At 43.4% G+C, this 17,834-nt stretch overlaps 1 protein-coding gene across 2 annotated transcripts in view; it reads right to left on the minus strand.

Annotated features, from left to right (window-relative positions):
• BPNT2 (3'(2'), 5'-bisphosphate nucleotidase 2) overlaps positions 1 to 16,770 on the minus strand; it is a 66,468-nt gene extending 49,698 nt beyond the window's left edge. Inside the window, exon 1 of one of the 2 annotated variants that reach the window (XM_069220212.1) lies at positions 16,201 to 16,770. In XM_069220212.1, the coding sequence (XP_069076313.1) occupies positions 16,201 to 16,584 (384 nt within the window). In that variant the 5' untranslated portion in view covers positions 16,585 to 16,770. The remainder of the gene's footprint in view (positions 1 to 16,200) is intronic. The other variant, XM_069220211.1, reaches the window with a different exon arrangement.
• Between the last annotated feature and the right edge of the window lie 1,064 nt (positions 16,771 to 17,834).

A 17,834-nucleotide genomic window follows, 5' to 3' on the forward strand; every position in this document is an offset into this window, starting at 1 on the left:
AACGACTTAGCCGTGGCCCTGCTTTCCTTAAAACGTTCCAAGGCCGAATCAGCCTTGGCTCCAAACAGTTTGTCCCCATCAAACGGGAGATCCAACAATGTGGACTGTACATCTGCAGAAAAGCCCGAGTTACGGAGCCAGGCCTGTCTCCTTGCCACCACAGTTGTGCCCATTGCTCTGGCTACCGAGTCGGTGGTATCCAGTCCCGTCTGGATAATCTGGGTCGCAGCAGCCTGGGCATTTGAGACAAGATCCAAAAGACCCTGGGGAAGCTCTGTAAACGATGAGGAAATGTCATCCATCAGAGCATGAATATACCTCCCCAGGATACAGGTTGCATTGGTAGCTTTTAACGCCAGACTGCAGGACGAAAAAATCTTCTTCGACTGCGCCTCTAGCTTCTTTGAATCTCTGTCCCCAGGCACCGTCGGGAAAGAACCAGGCGCTGACTTGGATGAACAGGAGGCCTGCACCACCAAGCTCTCCGGCGTAGGGTGCCTAGATAGAAACCCAGGGTCAGTCGGAGCCGCCCGATACCTCCTGGCCACGGCTCTGTGAACTGCTGGGGAAGATGCCGGCCTCTTCCACACCTCTATCACCGGATCCAGCAGAGCGTCATTAAATGGCAACAGAGGCTCCGCCGCAGCTGAGGCCGGATGTAGCACCTCTGTTAAAAGGTTTTGTTTAGCCTCCACCACCGGCAAAGGCAGGTCCAAAAAACTAGCTGCCTTCCGTACCACTGCATGAAAGGAAGCAGCCTCCTCAGTATATTCCCCCGGGGACGAAAGATCCCACTCTGGGGAAGTGTCCAGCCCACTGGCCGACTCCAGTCCACGCAGCCCATCACCCGAGTCCTCTAGCTCTCCTTCCTCCAGGGCTCGTTGGTACTCCTGCTCTTCTAATACACGGAGAGCACGTCTCCTGGAATGAAGTCGCTGTTCAATACGCGGAGTCGACAATGCCTCCGCCGAAGTCGAAGATCGGCGCCGATCTTCAGAAGCCACCGACGCCGCGTCCGGCGCCACAGGTAACTTCGGCGCCGAAAAAAGAGCAGCTGAAGCAGATGGACCCACCGGAGTCACAGGCCGAAATCCCGACTTCGACGTCGACGGGATGGAAATCCCCGGGGCCAATCCTTCTGAAGCCACCGGAGCGGCCACCGGCGCCGACACTGGCGCCGAGCCCACGTTCCCAAAAGGGAGAAAGGGCATAAAGGGTGCCGGCCGAAGAGGCGCAGGATCACCCAAAGAAAAGGCCAAAGGCCCAGCCGGAGCACCCCCTGGAGCCATCTGTTGGAAGATGGCATACATCGCATTCAAGAATGCGGAACTATCGGCTCCAGGGGTGGGAAAAGCCGGATACTGAGGTGCCTGTCTCAGAGGCGACCCAGACGCCGGCCTCGGCGTCTGCGCCGGAGAAAACACCTGAGGCTCCAATACCTCAATCACTGACGCCTGTCCAGGTGAAGTTGGAGACGCCGGAGAGGGCAACGGCGTCGAAGGATGCGGCGTAACCGTGGGACTGATCTCCCATGTCCTCCGGCGCCGATCCGAAGACCTGGAACGAGTCTCCTTCGAATGACGCCGAGAATCTCTACGGCGCCGGGAGTCTCGATGACGCCGATGTCTTGGAGAAGAAGACTTCTTGTGATGCTTCTCCTTCGATTTAGCCATAAACAGCTTCGCCTCACGTTCCTTGAGGGCCTTTGGATTCATGTGCTGGCATGAATCACAAGTCGAGACGTCGTGGTCGGAGCTCAGACACCAAAGGCAATCGGAATGAGGATCCGTCACTGACATCTTGCCTCCGCACTCACGACAAGGCTTAAATCCAGACTTTCTCTGCGACATTATTACCACAGCGAAAGACTACGCAGCAAAAATACACTGTAACCAAAAAAGTAACAGTTGCTCCCTCGAAGATAACCGTTTCGAATGCACGGAAAAAAGGGAACTGACGTCCGCACGTCGTCGAGGACCTCTTATTGCCTGTATGACGTCAGACGGCGTCGCGTGGGCTAGAGTGACGTCCTCGTCGACGTGCAGAGACTAGTAAGAAGATTTCCGTCGAATGCTGGCGCCATGGGAGTATTCATTAGGTGAGGAATCCACAGGTAGTTGTATCCATCAGAATGAAGCACTTTAGGTAAGCTTATAAAGGCAGGAACAACTACTTTTATTACTTTATGTATTTTAAATCAATTTAAGGGGTACCACAGTACTACTATCCAGAAAGTACTGTGATACTCAAAAAATTAAAAAATAAATATGTAAAAAATTAAAAATACTAAATTATATTTCACAAAAATAGTGCCCCTCAGTGTTTTTAAAAAGGTTTACATAGTTTGCTCTGGAGTACCTAAAAATGTCAGCAGTACTTACAATAAAAAAAAAAAAATTTAACTTTGAAAAAAAAATTAAAATACACTGTACTAAACTATATTTTGCAAATATAGTGTACTACTGTATATTTTTACGTTTTTCCATATTTTTGTTTTTATTCTGGTAACTACCACAGTAATTTGTACGTACTAGATTACTATTAAATATTTTTTTAAACAATATATTAAGTAATACAACTGCTTTTCCGTACCTTTATAAACTTAAACTGCTTCATTTTTTCTATGTACTTATAATTCTGTAGTACGCTATATTTCCACTTAAAACCCACAATGCAGACTAACTGTGGTTTCAACAATATGACTGTGTTTTACTTTTGTAAGGGCTTCTGTTACCCAATTATACACTGGTTTGCCATTGCAATATATCGTGGTACACGGAAACACACTATATCACTACATCTTTGTGCATCATGGACATAATTTTACCATTGTAGCTGATCACAAAGACGTTTTACCAATAACATCTTTTCCACAGCGGAGTCATCACACAAAAAAGGATAAAAGTGACTTACTTTTTTAATAGCAGGGCTTTCGCAGTCATAAAGATATTACTCATAACATGTCTTTGTTTATAGGAAATTATGTCATAAACTTACAGAATTATGTTTATCTTTCTGGATCAGGCCATAAAACTTTCAAACTACTGAACCAATTTACATCTACTACCAAAAAGAGCACTTTCCACCCCATAACATATATTCCTGCAAAATTACATCTACTTAGCCATTTTCTCCCTAGGTCCTTTTCAACTACACTTCACGACATGCCATGCCACTCCATTTCACGGTATGACAAATAACTCCACACTACTTAGGCACATGCCACAGCACTGCACTCCACGATATACCACACTACACCACTTTACATACTACACCACTCCATGCTATTCCACTCTACACAACTCCACTTTATGCTAGTCCACTCTACGTCACTGTACACCACTCCACTCCACGCTATTCAACTCTACACCACTCTACACTATTCCAGTCCATGCCACTTTACTGTAGTACAGTCTCCTCCACTGTACTCTATGACACTCCACCTTACCATTTGCTACATTTTTATTAAAGAATTACAAAAAAACACTGAAATTCAATAAAAAACGGTTAAAGCTTAGTTACAGTTATGAAAACCTATTTACTATACATACATTAGAAATTCTAACATTTTAGCTATACCTTAAATTTATAATTTACACCCCATCTTCAAATTATAACAAAGTTAATTATTCTTTTTATACAAATCAAACTAGAACTACAGAAACATAAAAAATGCTAATGTTATACACATATTCAATTTATAATGTATGCATCACCTTCAAACTAATAACTTGTGCACCTACGTACACAGTGTTGTCAACTAGCTACACATAGCAACTGAATTATAACTAGCTACTACACCATGCACAGTGTTCTCGCCAGTGATGTTATAAATGTTATCAATGCTTTGATTTCACATAAAAGTATAAGTGATGTAAAATGAAAGGGTGTAAACAGTGCATCTTAATGGTGCTAGTTATAGTTCATGTAGTCTGGCCAGCCAGATGAACTGAGAAGGCTTTTTGGGGGGGGAGGGGGAAGGGGCAGGGGCACATGCCCCCTTCCCCTGCACTTCTTATTTGGATGTAGGGTATGGGGTTCCTAAGGCCCAATTGAGGCACCGGGGAGGGGGGGCAGTATGCCCTATCCCCTTTTACAAATATGGTGGGCCCGTGGTGGTGGGTATGGCCTGCTCCCCGAATAGCCAATACACTGACCTCCCAGGACCCTGGCTGCCTTTTTAAAAAAAAAAAAATTTTAAAAACACACTAAAAAAACACATGGCTTTAAGGGGCTCAAAAGGGCTAGGAGGGCAGAGCATCCCTACCCTGCTTCATAATCCATTATATCTTTTTATAAATGATTTTCAGGGCAGGGCACTAAGTCTCGGAGTCCTGTAATGGTCGCAGCAACATTTTTGTTAATGTTGCGGCCAGCCAATCAGAAAGCTCACTCCAGCAGAAGCCTCATTCCCACGGGAGCGAGATGGCCAAAGAGAAAAAAAGCACCCTTCCCCCCTTTTCGGCTCATCAGAATGCTATATTTTTTTTTTTTTTTTTTTTTTTAAAGTTGAGCTTGCAAAACTCTCGTCAAAGTCCCTTGAACCTAACTATCCAGATATACAATTATTTGCAGACCACATCTCAACAAGCATTGGTAAATGCATCAGGTTACGCCTATTTGATTAATATTAATTGTGTTGTTGTTGTAAGATTTAGCTTGGTGAGCAGCTGTGCAATATAAGTTACTGAAACTCCATAAAAGTGCTGTGACTTGTTTATTGCAAAAGCCAATATATTGTGCAGTAACTGGGTGCAATATAAGACGGGAGTGTTAATTAACACTATCAATATTGCTTGGCCCATTGTTTCACGTCTTATAATGCAGAACTTGGGAAAGTGCGATCTCAGAGCTGTCAAGCAAGAAGGACTGAGGATGTGCTTCTCACATTTAGAGCAGCCACACCAAGTGGTTGTTCAGAATGAGATAAGGGCAACAGAGTGTTATCGCAGTCAACCACTCGCAGCTAGAAGGCATGTTATCCCATCTGCGCAAGATTTACAGTATTTCAGGTGGATAACAGAGCATTGCCAGACAGCAGCAAGAGTGTACTGTTTTCGTTTCTAATACTTTTTCCGCACTTGCGTTATGAAAACGACTGTGCGGCCAAGGTGTGCGTAAGCATTCTATTTATAATGTGGTTTAGCTATGTTGCACTTTTCACATGTATGCGTGAAACATGGTATCTTCACTTCTCTACACATGGGTCCTACCATGAACTTCTGCAGTGGACATGTGCAGCTTTGTGGCCATGCTGAAACCAGTACTGAGGTGCTAGCGCAGTGATATACAGAACACTGCTACAGACACATCTATGCATGTGCTTCTGTATATTTCTAATTGCAAAGTAAAACAGAAAGATTGTTTTTGATATTTTAAATGTACTACAGTTATTTATGCTAGATTGCTGCAGACCTTTTTTTATCCAATTCATAGCTGCAGGCCCCGAGCATCGCTCTAAAGCAGTGGTCTCCAAACTTTTTAATGCCACGCCCCCCAATTGAAAAATAAAAATCATTGGGCCCCCCTCAGAATTTTTCACAATTATTTTATAAAGATGGCAATGTTTAAATATGTCTAAACCTACTTAAACATTGCACTTAAGTACTGTTACCTTTTTAAAAATGCATCTGATCTGCTTAAAACAAAACCCTGTTATCTGTATAATGCTTCCTTTGGCCAGAGCCTGGTGTCACCCCTACCCCCACCCGGGATCACTTGAGGCCCCCCCAGTTTGAAGACATCTGCTCTAAAGTAAACTGGGAGGGCGGATTAAAAGTCCACACCTCTGCCAGCACTGCGGGACCCCAGTACTGATACTAAACAAAAGAAAAGAAAAAAAAACAGATCCAACACTCCCAACATAAAAGCTTTGCGGGCCCCCCACCACACTGCTCTGAAAAATAACAGCTCAGCACACTGTTAAGTCACAAAAGAAAGGACCAAGCAGCATAAATATATGCAAACAGGTGCCACCTCGCACCATGAGACACAGCATACTAAAAAGTGATTCCCATTTTTAAATAGAAGAAAAGTGACCTTTGCTGAAAAGAAGGTCGCTACAGCAAGAGGAAGCTTCTGCACTCCTAAAACGGAAACGCTCTAGCAGCCTTCTCTGAAAGTTTTGAACAGGAGGGGCACAAGAACAAATGGGAAGTGGGTGGGGAGGAAAGGACTTCATGGGTTAACTCCTTAGGAGTTAAAGAAAGCAAAGAAAGCTTTGAACTGGTGGGCAGTGGCAGTAAAGGAAAGATTGCAAGATATTTGAGGCGATATCTATGTCTTTGCAATTACTACAAATATTCCTTGCACCATGTCATACACTAATTGTAATACTTTTAACATAAATAAATAAAAATATATGTAACCACATTTCTGTCAGGTAAAGTGATTGCAGTAGTTAACAATGAGTGGACATTTTGATCTTGCGCCAAACATCTAGTGTAAAATAGGAAGGCTAGCATTGTGCTCCCTTTTAAGACAATGCGAGTGTTGAATTTTTTTTGGGATATAAAGCAAGTAAATCGCCATAATAGGACCAAGACTTGAAAGAGTGCGGAGTGACTCCTACAGTCTTGAAATCTTGGATTTCAAATCATCAGACTGTGTGGCAACATAAACTAGAACCTTGGATATAAAGTTCGAAACATGAAGAACACTTCAAATGCGTAATGTGGTGTCACTGGCCAAGCTCCTCACAAACCGAACACCCACCCCAGGTATGTACCAAAGAAGGGTGATGGAGACAGAACTGTAGAGACCTTACGGGTTCCCTGCGTTTTGAAAGAACCAAGCATGGCTGCCCGCAAACATGCAGTGTGGACTAGCACCAGATAATGCAAACCACAAGGTGCACATCCTAGACACAGATGCGCTGGGAATGCCGGTGCTCCACATTAATGCTGCTCAAAGGGGTGGGGAGGTTGTGCCGGTGCAGTGAGAGTTCCTGGTGGGGTCCTGGGTGACTGGGTCCGACATCCCGGGGAAGCCTCGGATCACCATGGCAACGCGGATTCCGTGCCTCCAACCTTTTCCTGGTGCAACGGCGTCTCCACAGCCTCAATCAAAGCCAGCACACAACAAAGGTGGCGATTAGGCAAGCAGGAAATGCAGGTGGTGCACATCGAAGTGCACGTCGTGCTATCTTAATTTAATAAAGTAAAAGTACGAACAGTGGGAGGGGGTTGGGAAACATGCTTGCTCATGAAATGACTGCAGTCACGGGGAAATTAGGTAAAGGGAGGAAGCCAAACAAAACAAGCATAGCACAAGTACTGTGTAGCCAAAACATAGAAAAAGTTCCCCAAAAGCGGATATAAATGTACTTGGCCCTCGGGACACTGATAAAAGCAAACACATGAGGCACAAGCATTAATAAATGCAGGAAATATGCTACAGCCAATAGAAACGGAGGAAACGTTAGTGTCAAGCAAAGGAACCTATGAAAAGCAAGGGAGAGGGATGTAAGACCCATTTAAGATATAGATTAACAATAGATTTTGCAAGCGCTGTGCAGACGAAACCTACAAACTAGTGAGCGGAATTACAACAAATCACAAAAATCACACATTCTGGACCACGATCTAGCTTCCAGACAAATCTGGTGCAATTCCCTTCAGCAGTTTTTGAGGTAGCGCTGTTCAAAAAGGTCCATGGAAAATGCCTGGAGATTTTAAGTTTAGGGACCACCTTTTTCTCTGCCCTCGCTTGATGAATCATCATATAGCTTTTCATACCCATACTAGACATAATGTAGCACTGTTAAAAGTTATGTAAAGATTCATCAAACTCCCCCCAAGTGATTAGCAAAACAAAAAAGGCATTTCCTATGGAAATGCTGACCTAACACACACACATATATATATATCACAGTGGTAACTGCCACTGTGTAGTTATATTTGTTGCGCTTATAAATTTGGCGCTGTTTGATAAATCTGCAGAAAACTAAAAAAATAATAATAATAATAATAATAATAATAATAATAATACTTTGCACTGATCCTGCAAGCGGGGTCAAAGAAAAGGGGGACCCTAGAGTGAAATTCCCCATGTTAAGTTAACTTTTCTCTCTAATAAAGAAAAAAAAAAAGGCTGAAGGGAATTCAACCAAATTTGGCAGAAAGTTAATTTTACTCGAAAGCATGCATTTTGAGATTTTGTGCAAAGCCAGTTAACTGCTTATGAGAAATTAATTAGAATTTAAAGGTGGCTCAGGCTGGGCATGAAGGAGTTAAAAAGGTTAGGGGTATCAGGAACTTTGGTGCAAAGCAGATCTTGTGACTAACCAATTAGTTAAGTCTAACTGGCTGGCCACAATGTGAACAATATGTTGTGGCACACATTGCAAGACAGACACATGGCCACACCATCTGAAAAATGAAAAATAATATAAGGGGGCAGGGCGAGTATACACTGATCCCCCACAAGCATGTGGTGGTGGTGAATTTCCAAAGGGGACCATCCCCCCCCTTGATTGGCTGGTCCAGCATGTTATGGTAGCCATTACAGACCTCTGGGACATGATCCACAACTAAATGCTTTGTGGCAAATGCCAGGTTTTGAGGGTCACAAAAAGAAGCACATACAAAGGATGCTATCAGAACCTAGTCACGATATAAATCATTTGTTAGAAGTGTTATACTCATTTTATGAATTCTCTTCAGTATGACCAGGTTTTATGATAGGAAGAACTGGAGAGACCTACAGCAAGATCCAGGAAGATGAAAGACTAAAATAAGTAAGAAATGAGATAGCAGTTGTCTAGTACTGGGAAAAGGCACACAGGTTCAGGGGAAAAAGTTGGCGAATTTTAGGACAGAAATACCGGAGGATGTTGGAGACAAAGGCACCCAAATCATGGAGTGCAGGAAATAGGTGGTTAGGTAATCTTGGAATGGAAGAAGTGGGTTAAGATTTGCTCCAGACAACTGCTGTGGTCTGCACACTACGAGTTCAGATTCTGGCAATGAATGTTTCACTTTCCCTCTATATAAGGATAGAAAATGGAGTATTATTACATAAACAATAGTAAACTATCATTTAAAGTGCCAAAAACAGAAGACGATTATTAAGCGCTATGAATAAAACCAAATTATAGTGAGGGATGGATTGCAGAAGCAGAGGAATAGGGATAAGGAAAGAGCAAAGCAGTACGGAATAAATTGGAAATGTTGTTGAAAGAGGAAGAGACGTGTCACGATCGGGGGAGAAGCACCAGAGGATACAGGTCAGATAATCACTTTGAAATCACCACAGGTGATTAGCAACACTGTACAAACAAACGATTGAATAAAATAAACTTAGCCACAGGAAGAGCAGACAAGTAGCACCGAGGACAGGAGGACCGATAAGAGTCCTGCGGCAGCCTCCTCTCCATGGGGCTGGCATGCCGATGGTCGGCCTGCCAGGCTCATAACGAGGCCCTCTATCACAGTTAAATTGGCACCAGGTAACATGCAGATGCCAGATTATTATGTTATGTAGATGGACAGATGTAGTGGGTCACTGTTTTTGGCCAATCCTTTTAATACTTGCAGCTCATAATTTGCATTAGTTCTACTATAGCACAGTGAGCTATGAACCGGCATCGAAGACCTGCATGCAAACTGCAAGACATGGGCTTAGAACCTTGTTTTTTCTAAAACGGTTATCACAGGTCCGCTAAAAGTTTTTTGGGATTGTAATAAAAGACCATCCCAAGCACTATGCTACGTTTTAAATACCAACTTTGTATTTCTCCCAGCTATACCATAGATATAATCCCTACTGGTAAAGACAATGTGTTACTTGTACACCTTGAAACCCTCTATGTCGTATCTATATCATCCTGCACTTTAATTTATACTACACACTTGTATGAGAGAGAGAGAGGTAACACTCTTGACACCCAACACTGGGATAAGTAGCTCTGTAAAAGTATGATAAAAAATTGCTATTTAAATTGTTATTCGTGTAAATACTTGTACGCACTCATATATCTGACATTCTTACAGTGCATGCATATTTTTTACATACAGGAGTTGCACAAAATGAATAACAGGCCTACAAAACCTAGTTTCTCTTAAGTGAGTGATAACCAGCTGTGTGCCTTTGTTTACCCCATTACAGTGGCATTTAGGTGTTAGGCTCCAGATAGGCTACAGATAGCTTCCAGCCAGGATTGTATTCGAACAAAAGGAGGGTTAATGGCATCCATCGCAAATGAGGGACTATTTTACCTCTCCCTGCCTCTCTTTCTGTCTGATCCTCGTTGCTAACACATGCTCACATGAACACTGGATCAGGCCAATCTTTACATGTGTTATCACATTAAACCCAGACATACTGACTTGTCAATGTTTATTCAAGAATCATCTATGGCCACTGTACGCATTTTGTGTGTCAAAAGTACGCTACATTGCCATTCTTTTGTCACTGCTTCAATATCATCATGGTAAAGTTTTTTCAGTAGGCTGTAGAGAGTGCTCATTTTAGGCAGGGCCAATGAAATTACGGTTTAGGGGAGAACCAGATTTTGTGTCAGGGTTGAGTAAATTATGCTGCAAGAAATTACAGCGTATTGCAGAACGTGTTAAGAAAGAATTACTTATTTGGCCATTTTCACACGTTAACGCTGTTTGAGCAATAGGTTTCACCTCATTATTACCAGTTTTTCAAGCAAATACAGCAATAAGCAACTGAGAAGTGACCAGTTAACCTTTACGAATGGTCTTCCACTGCATAGCAAAACATGTGGTGTCATGTCTTTAGTAACTTTGATTCATGTGACCTAGAAACATTTTTTTAATGTATTAATTGTGCAGCAGGTTACGGGTTATGTGGCAAAGGCAGCTAATCCGTTACTGAATGGAAAAAGCCACAAAACTGCATAATTCCAGTGGCCCCATTTTAAGGCCACCACCCAGTAGAAGATAATGAAGCAAGGACAAAGAAAGGTTAGCAATTACCAGCCCAATACTGGAAAAGTTAGCTCATAGTCACGCCTTACCATCGTTATGAACAACTAGAATATTTTGTAAACAACCATGTAAAGGAGGCTTACAAGTGTCCTAAAAGAATACACAGCGGTTCAGTTTCACACCTCTCATCAAGTAGCTGTACATTCTAATGCTACTTGCAGATAGACGTTTTGTTTAGCAGTCATTTACTTACAAATTGGCACGAGGATGAACATCCTGATGTAAAGTGTGCAATAACTGTCAGCTCCTCCAACTGCTGTTTGATCTAGACTTCTGCCAAGAGCAAGAAATCGCCATTTACTTATGCCACTCCTAGAAAATCAACAAAACGTTTAAGCAACATCGTACAAGGTGGAGGGCACTTGCATATTGTTACTGCTTAGGACCAGCATCAAAGGCGCCCTGGTGCAAATCCAAGTGAGATACTCTTATCTTTAATAATAATAACAACCTAAAATGCCCTTCAGCACTGAAAAGTTGATGAGAATTATTAAGTATGTTAACTTTCCCCTATTTTTTTCTGGCACCACCTGTGAGATTATAAAGTCATAGCTTTTTCTCTCACTATAGTCAGAAGAGAAACTAGAAAAATCACATTGCTCTGAGAGTCACTACACCCAAACAGGTCTTGGCATTGCAGGGTGGTTTGGCTTTTAATGTAAGTGTTTCTTCACTGACTAACGATTTTGTTTGTGCCATTGTTTGGACCACTGCGTGCACAAACGCGAAAATGAGGCAAAGGGTCATGGGTGGGTGACAGAATGTGTGGATGAATGGATACTTACGTGTATCATCCGTTTATCTATGCATCGGTGAGTGGGTGAGTGAATACGTCTTTGTATTCACACACGCATCCATCTGTCCGTCAAGATGGCAGAATGAGTAGGCAAATGTATAGATGGAAGAATGAGCAAGACGATGGGAGATAAAGTAGACAGCTACCATCACGTCGGTGACAAGTTATTTTCTACATCTGCCACTGCTGTTCACCCATTCTCGTGCTCACCTCTTCATTTCATAAAGCATTCTTTGGTAGTAAATGTATATATTCTTGATGCTCTTTCACCCCAGGTATAAATCAGTGGCAAACATGCACTCAATAAGAGGACACAAACAGGCTATCCACCGAAGAAAAGGATCCAGAAGAAGAAATACAAGCTTAGAAGAGAAGCATTAATTAACAAAGAATGCACACAGAACATTTTCGAACGCCAACAGCTCCAAAGCATTTCCTGGTACTGTCAATATGTCTTAGGAGTTTTCTCTTGGCCTTTCATGAATTATCCACAGTGTCAGTCTATTATCTGTTTATGGCAGTACACTCGTGGCAAAAATCAGTGGCAATTAAAACACTCTGTAGGCATACCTCCCAAAATTTTGCAGCAGCTTAGCTTGTATGTTTTCAGTATGTGCCCATAACCAACTTTCACTTTAGCATAAGAAACAATTTTTTTTATCGCAAAATTACATTGATTTCATTTCTGAGCTAGTTAAAGAACTCTTTTTAAACGTACTCTCGTCTCTGCTTGCAGATTGTTAACGGGTATTGCAGGTTTGCTTATTATTTTGAGGAGTGTTTTTCAAAGTAACCCTATTTTTATCCATTGGCGCTTCAATAATTTCTGTGTTGAAAAACTGTCCGGGCTATAGTTGGAGTGTAAATACAGGGCCATACTGGCAATATCGGGCATTTCGCTTGGAGGCTGGAAAGGTGGGACTGGTCTTGTTACAGCAGTGTGGCAAAACTGGCCCTCAATAACAAAATCAGCTGGTGACCATTCAATTTTCAGCCTCTAAGTGGTATTTGGTAAATTGAGCTGCAGATCCGAGTCCAATTCCAGGTCGGAGAAATGCGTGGAGTGAAATAAGCGCCACCCGCAGTCGGTCTCAGGGCCTGGGGGCAGGAAGCCTACTCGGGTCTGGATGTCCCACGTGGCCATAATGTTTCTGCTCCTTCTTTCATCAGATACGTGATTGTAGAGCATTTGCTTGGTGGGAAGAGTGGGTAAGCTGACGTTGTACTGCAGATGGATTCATTACATGAGCTCAGCAAAGTGCGAGAGAAATACAAGGATTAAAGTGCCAAGTAAAGCGACAACCTTTCTTTCAACAGCTTCTGCTTCAATTAACTCTTGCATGCTTTGCGTTTCGTTTAAATATAAGTCATCACCAAACTCATTCACAAACAAACGTGAATACAGTTACATTTCTTTTATTAATCTTTCACAAGGAAAGGCTGAGGCATGGGAGGAAGGATTCCGCTTTGAGACAGACTGAATTTTTGGGGTATTTTTTTGAGGATATATATATATATATATATATATATATATATATATATATATAGCTATAATGCAATACAAACCATGTAAATATTGGGGGCAAAGTGTAAATTAGTTCATTTTTTCTACTCCAGGGATTAAGCTGAATCAACAAAGCTTTGTTGTGCATACACAAAATATGCAGTGAGTATTGTATTGTTTTATTGGACAGGGTCACTTGAATTATGCGGCGAGAAGGACCAAATTATGTGGCAGTGATTAGTAACTTATCGGTCAAGAAAAGGCAAAGTATGTGGTGTAAGGCAGCACATTTTGCTTTAGTATTACTTCATTATTTTGTCGCTTTTACACTGTTTGGCATTGGTTGCACCTCCTTTGACAAGTTTAGCAATCCCAATATGACAATAAGCAACAGAGAGATGACCAGTCAACCTTTACAAAGGCCCTTTCACTGTGCGTAACATGTATCATTGCATTTTTAGTAACATTTGAACTGTGTGAGCTAGAAACATAATGCATTTTTTTGTTAAACTCTGCAGTTTATGAAGCAGATGACTGATTATGTGGCTATTGCTGCAAATCTGTAATTATGCAAAAAAAATGGCCCTGATTATGGTGCTTTAGTGCTTACTACTCGTATGTGGGGTACTGAAGAACTTTTCTACTGGAGTAGCATGCTTCACCATGTTGGTGTGTGACTTACTCTTTCCATGTTGTGCATGATGGTCGTAAAGGTGTCGTTATTGTGCTAAGAGATGCAGTGTTTAGCGGTATAATAGATGAGGAAGTGTAAACGATAGGGCTGTATGTTGACAAAAATGTGTAATGTTGGCAATTCTGATTAACTCAACAGCTGCCATTATTGTATTGGTAGTTTATCTTTTGTTCTTAATCTGCTTTTCTGCTGTGGCATAACGTAATCCACTTTGATCCTATGTATTAGCGAAATCTGTAAAACCAGAGTGGAAAAACATCACCAAATGTTAAAGGAAAAGATCTGCCAATACGGACTGTCTCATCATCATTCTTTAGTCATTACAGGATAAGTGCTCAGAGTTTGAAACGGTTTGGATTTTGCATGGTGGATTAGGTTACAGTCCTCTAGTGAACAGCAATTAGTGGTAGATCTCTCTGGTTAGGACTCGGTGATTACTTAAACAGGCTTTTTATCTATGCTATCCACTTGCCAGCAAGGTTCCACTGTTCCTTTCATACATTACGGCCCTCATTTCGACCTGAGGAACCACTGTGCTGAAGACCACCAGTGCAGGCGGTTTTCCGCGGGGCGTATTATGACTGCTGGCAGCCCTCCGTCCTTTTTCGGACGGAGTGCCGCCAGCAGCCATACTGGCGGTCGGCGGGGAAGTAGAGGTTGCTCCACATCCGCCGCCCCGTCATCAGAACACTGCACAACGAATCACGTCCCATGATTCGGTGTGACTGTGTTCTGGTGACGGGGTGCTGGCGGCGGAGCAGCCCCCATGGATCCCGTCCCCTCCCAAAGGATCAACGGACAAGGTAAGTTGATCGTCCGTTAGGGGAGGGGGGTGGGGGGTGTTGTGTGCGTGCCAGTATGTAGAGGGGTGTGTGAGTGCGTGTATGCATGCGGGGGTGTTGTGTGTATGGGAAATGTGTGCGGGTCAGTCTGTGTGCATGTCTGTTTGTATATGTGCGGGTATATGTTGTTGCAGTGTATGTGTGCGGTTAGGGGTGTGTGTCTGTGCATGTTGGGGGTGGGGAGGGGCTGTGTGTCTGTGTATGTTGGGGGTGGAGAGTGGGATCCTGCCAACTTTGGGGGGTCGGGGAGACCCCTATTTGTGCCAGGGAAGGAATTCCCTGGCACTTATAGTGCCTACCGCCACGGATTTCGTGGCAGTTCCAAACCACGCGAAATCCATGGCGGTATGCAGGGTCGTGATACCGCCAGCAGTCTGGTGACGGCCGCCGGGCTGGAGACCGAAGTCTCCAGCCCAGCGGTCGTCACCGCCCTGGTGGTCGGAGTGGAGAAGTGGCGGATTACCGCCATGGTCATAATTCCATTTTTTTTCCCCGCCGGCCTGTTGGCGGTATTAACGCCACTTCTCCCCCGTCCGCCAGGGTTGTAATGAGGGCCTATATGTTTGCCTGTCGATGACGTAGTGCTGGGACATGAATTTGTAAATCATATCACCTGATGATATGGATTATATCAAAATAATACTGGGAGGACAGATATGAAGACTAAATGGTCAAGGTAGTAGGCAGAATACAATTAAAGTTTATTTCCTGATGATAATTTGGTGCAATAGTGTGCATTTTGATTGCAATTGTTGATCCATGAGAACGTATCCTAAGGAACGCTAAGAGCACATGACAAGTAGGACGCCATTAGACACCGCAAATATTTTGCTTGATACACCATGCTCTATTGGCAAGAGGCGCAGCCTGGAAGGAACACTACAACAATAACCAACTAAGTCCTAACTCCAACCCCTAAGAGCAACTCTAATTCTTTCAACATGCACACATCGTCATCTTATGAATTCACGTCCCAGTCCTGCTTTGTACGACTTTCCTCTTCTAAACATTTACCTTTTGTCCACCTCCATGTGAAGCAAAGGACGACAAATCACAGAAAATTAATTTACACACACACAAACTGAAAAGCCCACGAACCATAGTTACACAGGCAAGGATGTGCCACTAAAACTGCTGATTCCCCAACGAACGAAGGAAAGATAGGTGTGGGCGGGTGTGGGGGGATGAGTGGAGGCATTGTTGAAATTTATAAATTGAGAGAATGGTTTGCATGGTGGGTTATCGACGTACTGAGTATAGAAGGAATCTTGTGAAAGGGATGTGGCCGTCACTAAACAGTGGCTAGCTAGGATTCTGGGAGATATGCAAGGACACAATCTTCCTCTCACATAGAGACACACGCACGATCATTGGCTATTGCCAGCACCTGCCCCAAAGAGAGGTACCTGGAGATCGGGAAACGTGTTGTGGATAGTGAAGTACATCTGCCGGTTGGACTGCACGTCGCCGTCTGTGATCTTGTCATCGGCTCCTTCGCGGGTCTTGCCCTTGCTTTTCTCACCCAGGGCACCGCCCTCCCGCACTTCTCGCACCTTGTCTCCACCACGCTTCGCCGCGAGCAGAGACACAGCTAGTAGCTTACGCAGGTCAACGTGTTGAGTCTCAGCTCCAGGCATAGGCGCTTGTCTATCCTCTTCTCCCGCAGGCAGCAGAAGAGCGGATAGGCGACCACCCAGGAATCCGGCATATAGGTGGTAGAGTACTGCCAGACCTAAAAGTGCTAAGACGCCTATGCCCAGCGGCGACAGGCGGATGCCCATGGGGGCCATGGCGGGGTCTTGGAATGCCCGCGACGAGCCGACACGTCACTGCAGAGAGCAAAAGGCTGCCAACACTGCCAACCACCCGGCGCCGCGCACTAGCAAGCTTAAGCGGTGACGTTGAAAGCAGCAAGGGAAAAGGGTAGCAACTTGTCACAGACTAGACTGAGCATTCGAATTAAAATAAACCCGAAAGACATAGGCACCTACTCCTGCAGACAACTAAAGAATTTGCCCTCACATAAGATGGCCACCCCGGCTGCTTGTTGAAGCCGTCTTCGCTTTTCAGTACCTAAATAGTCGGACGCTTTCTCCAAAACAGGCAGTATTGAAGCTCCCAGCGGCCATCTTTTGTTTACAATCTAAACCCAAAGGGGGTGGTGGGAATGATAACTTAGTGAGCGAATGAACTGAAGAAGGCGCTAGTTAACAAATTGGTTACTGTGTAAGTCAGTAAATGGATGGATGGTTGAATGGAATTTATTAGTAATGTATGCTAATCCTGAGAGTTGTGAAGCACTACTAATATAGTAGGATGCTGGAGGAAAGGTAGGAGGGGGTGGTGCTTGTTGTTCAATATGTCAAATATTGTTACTGCCAACCACCCCATAGCTTTACTTGCACAGAACTTGCAGTGCATGTGAATGTGGAAGTAAAATATTTTATTAGAAAAGTGTGTCTAATGTTGGTTTGGTTTAGTTAAGCTTAACTTGGCCACATTAACAGGAATGATTGCCGTATTGCTGTGAAGTGCATGTTTATTTGATGTGCACGAACTGCACACATTCACACTGCATGCGTGTTATTTGTTTTCATAAAATGATTGAAATTTAGCTTTAAACCATAGCATCTGTCCATGTGGACAAAAGTAACTTATCTCTAGCTTCCTCTGGAAGAAATGTACTGGTGTTTCAACATTGCAAGTTTATGCGCGTAACCTCCATTGTTTTTGAATTTACAGAAACAGTTGTTTGTTTTCTTGTGTTTTTACGTTAATGAAACATAACATTTCTTTTGTGTAGTAAAAAATGTGAATGATGTGGAAGTATTTTTCATGTATTATGCTACATGTCTGTGGCATTTTCTACATCCCTAGCTTCCCCTATATTGTTGCTGTTGCCCTGCCACCTTTGTTTGTGTATGGTGATGTCTTGTCAGATTGTTAGTTCTCCATGCTGTGCATGCATTGGTGGTGGGTATACATGCAGGGCTGGGAGGGATGTTCACGCAGTAGGTATGGCATGCAGGGCTTGGCATTT

Source organism: Pleurodeles waltl, chromosome 2_2 (assembly GCF_031143425.1).
Source record: "Pleurodeles waltl isolate 20211129_DDA chromosome 2_2, aPleWal1.hap1.20221129, whole genome shotgun sequence".
Lineage (NCBI taxonomy): Eukaryota > Metazoa > Chordata > Amphibia > Caudata > Salamandridae > Pleurodeles > Pleurodeles waltl.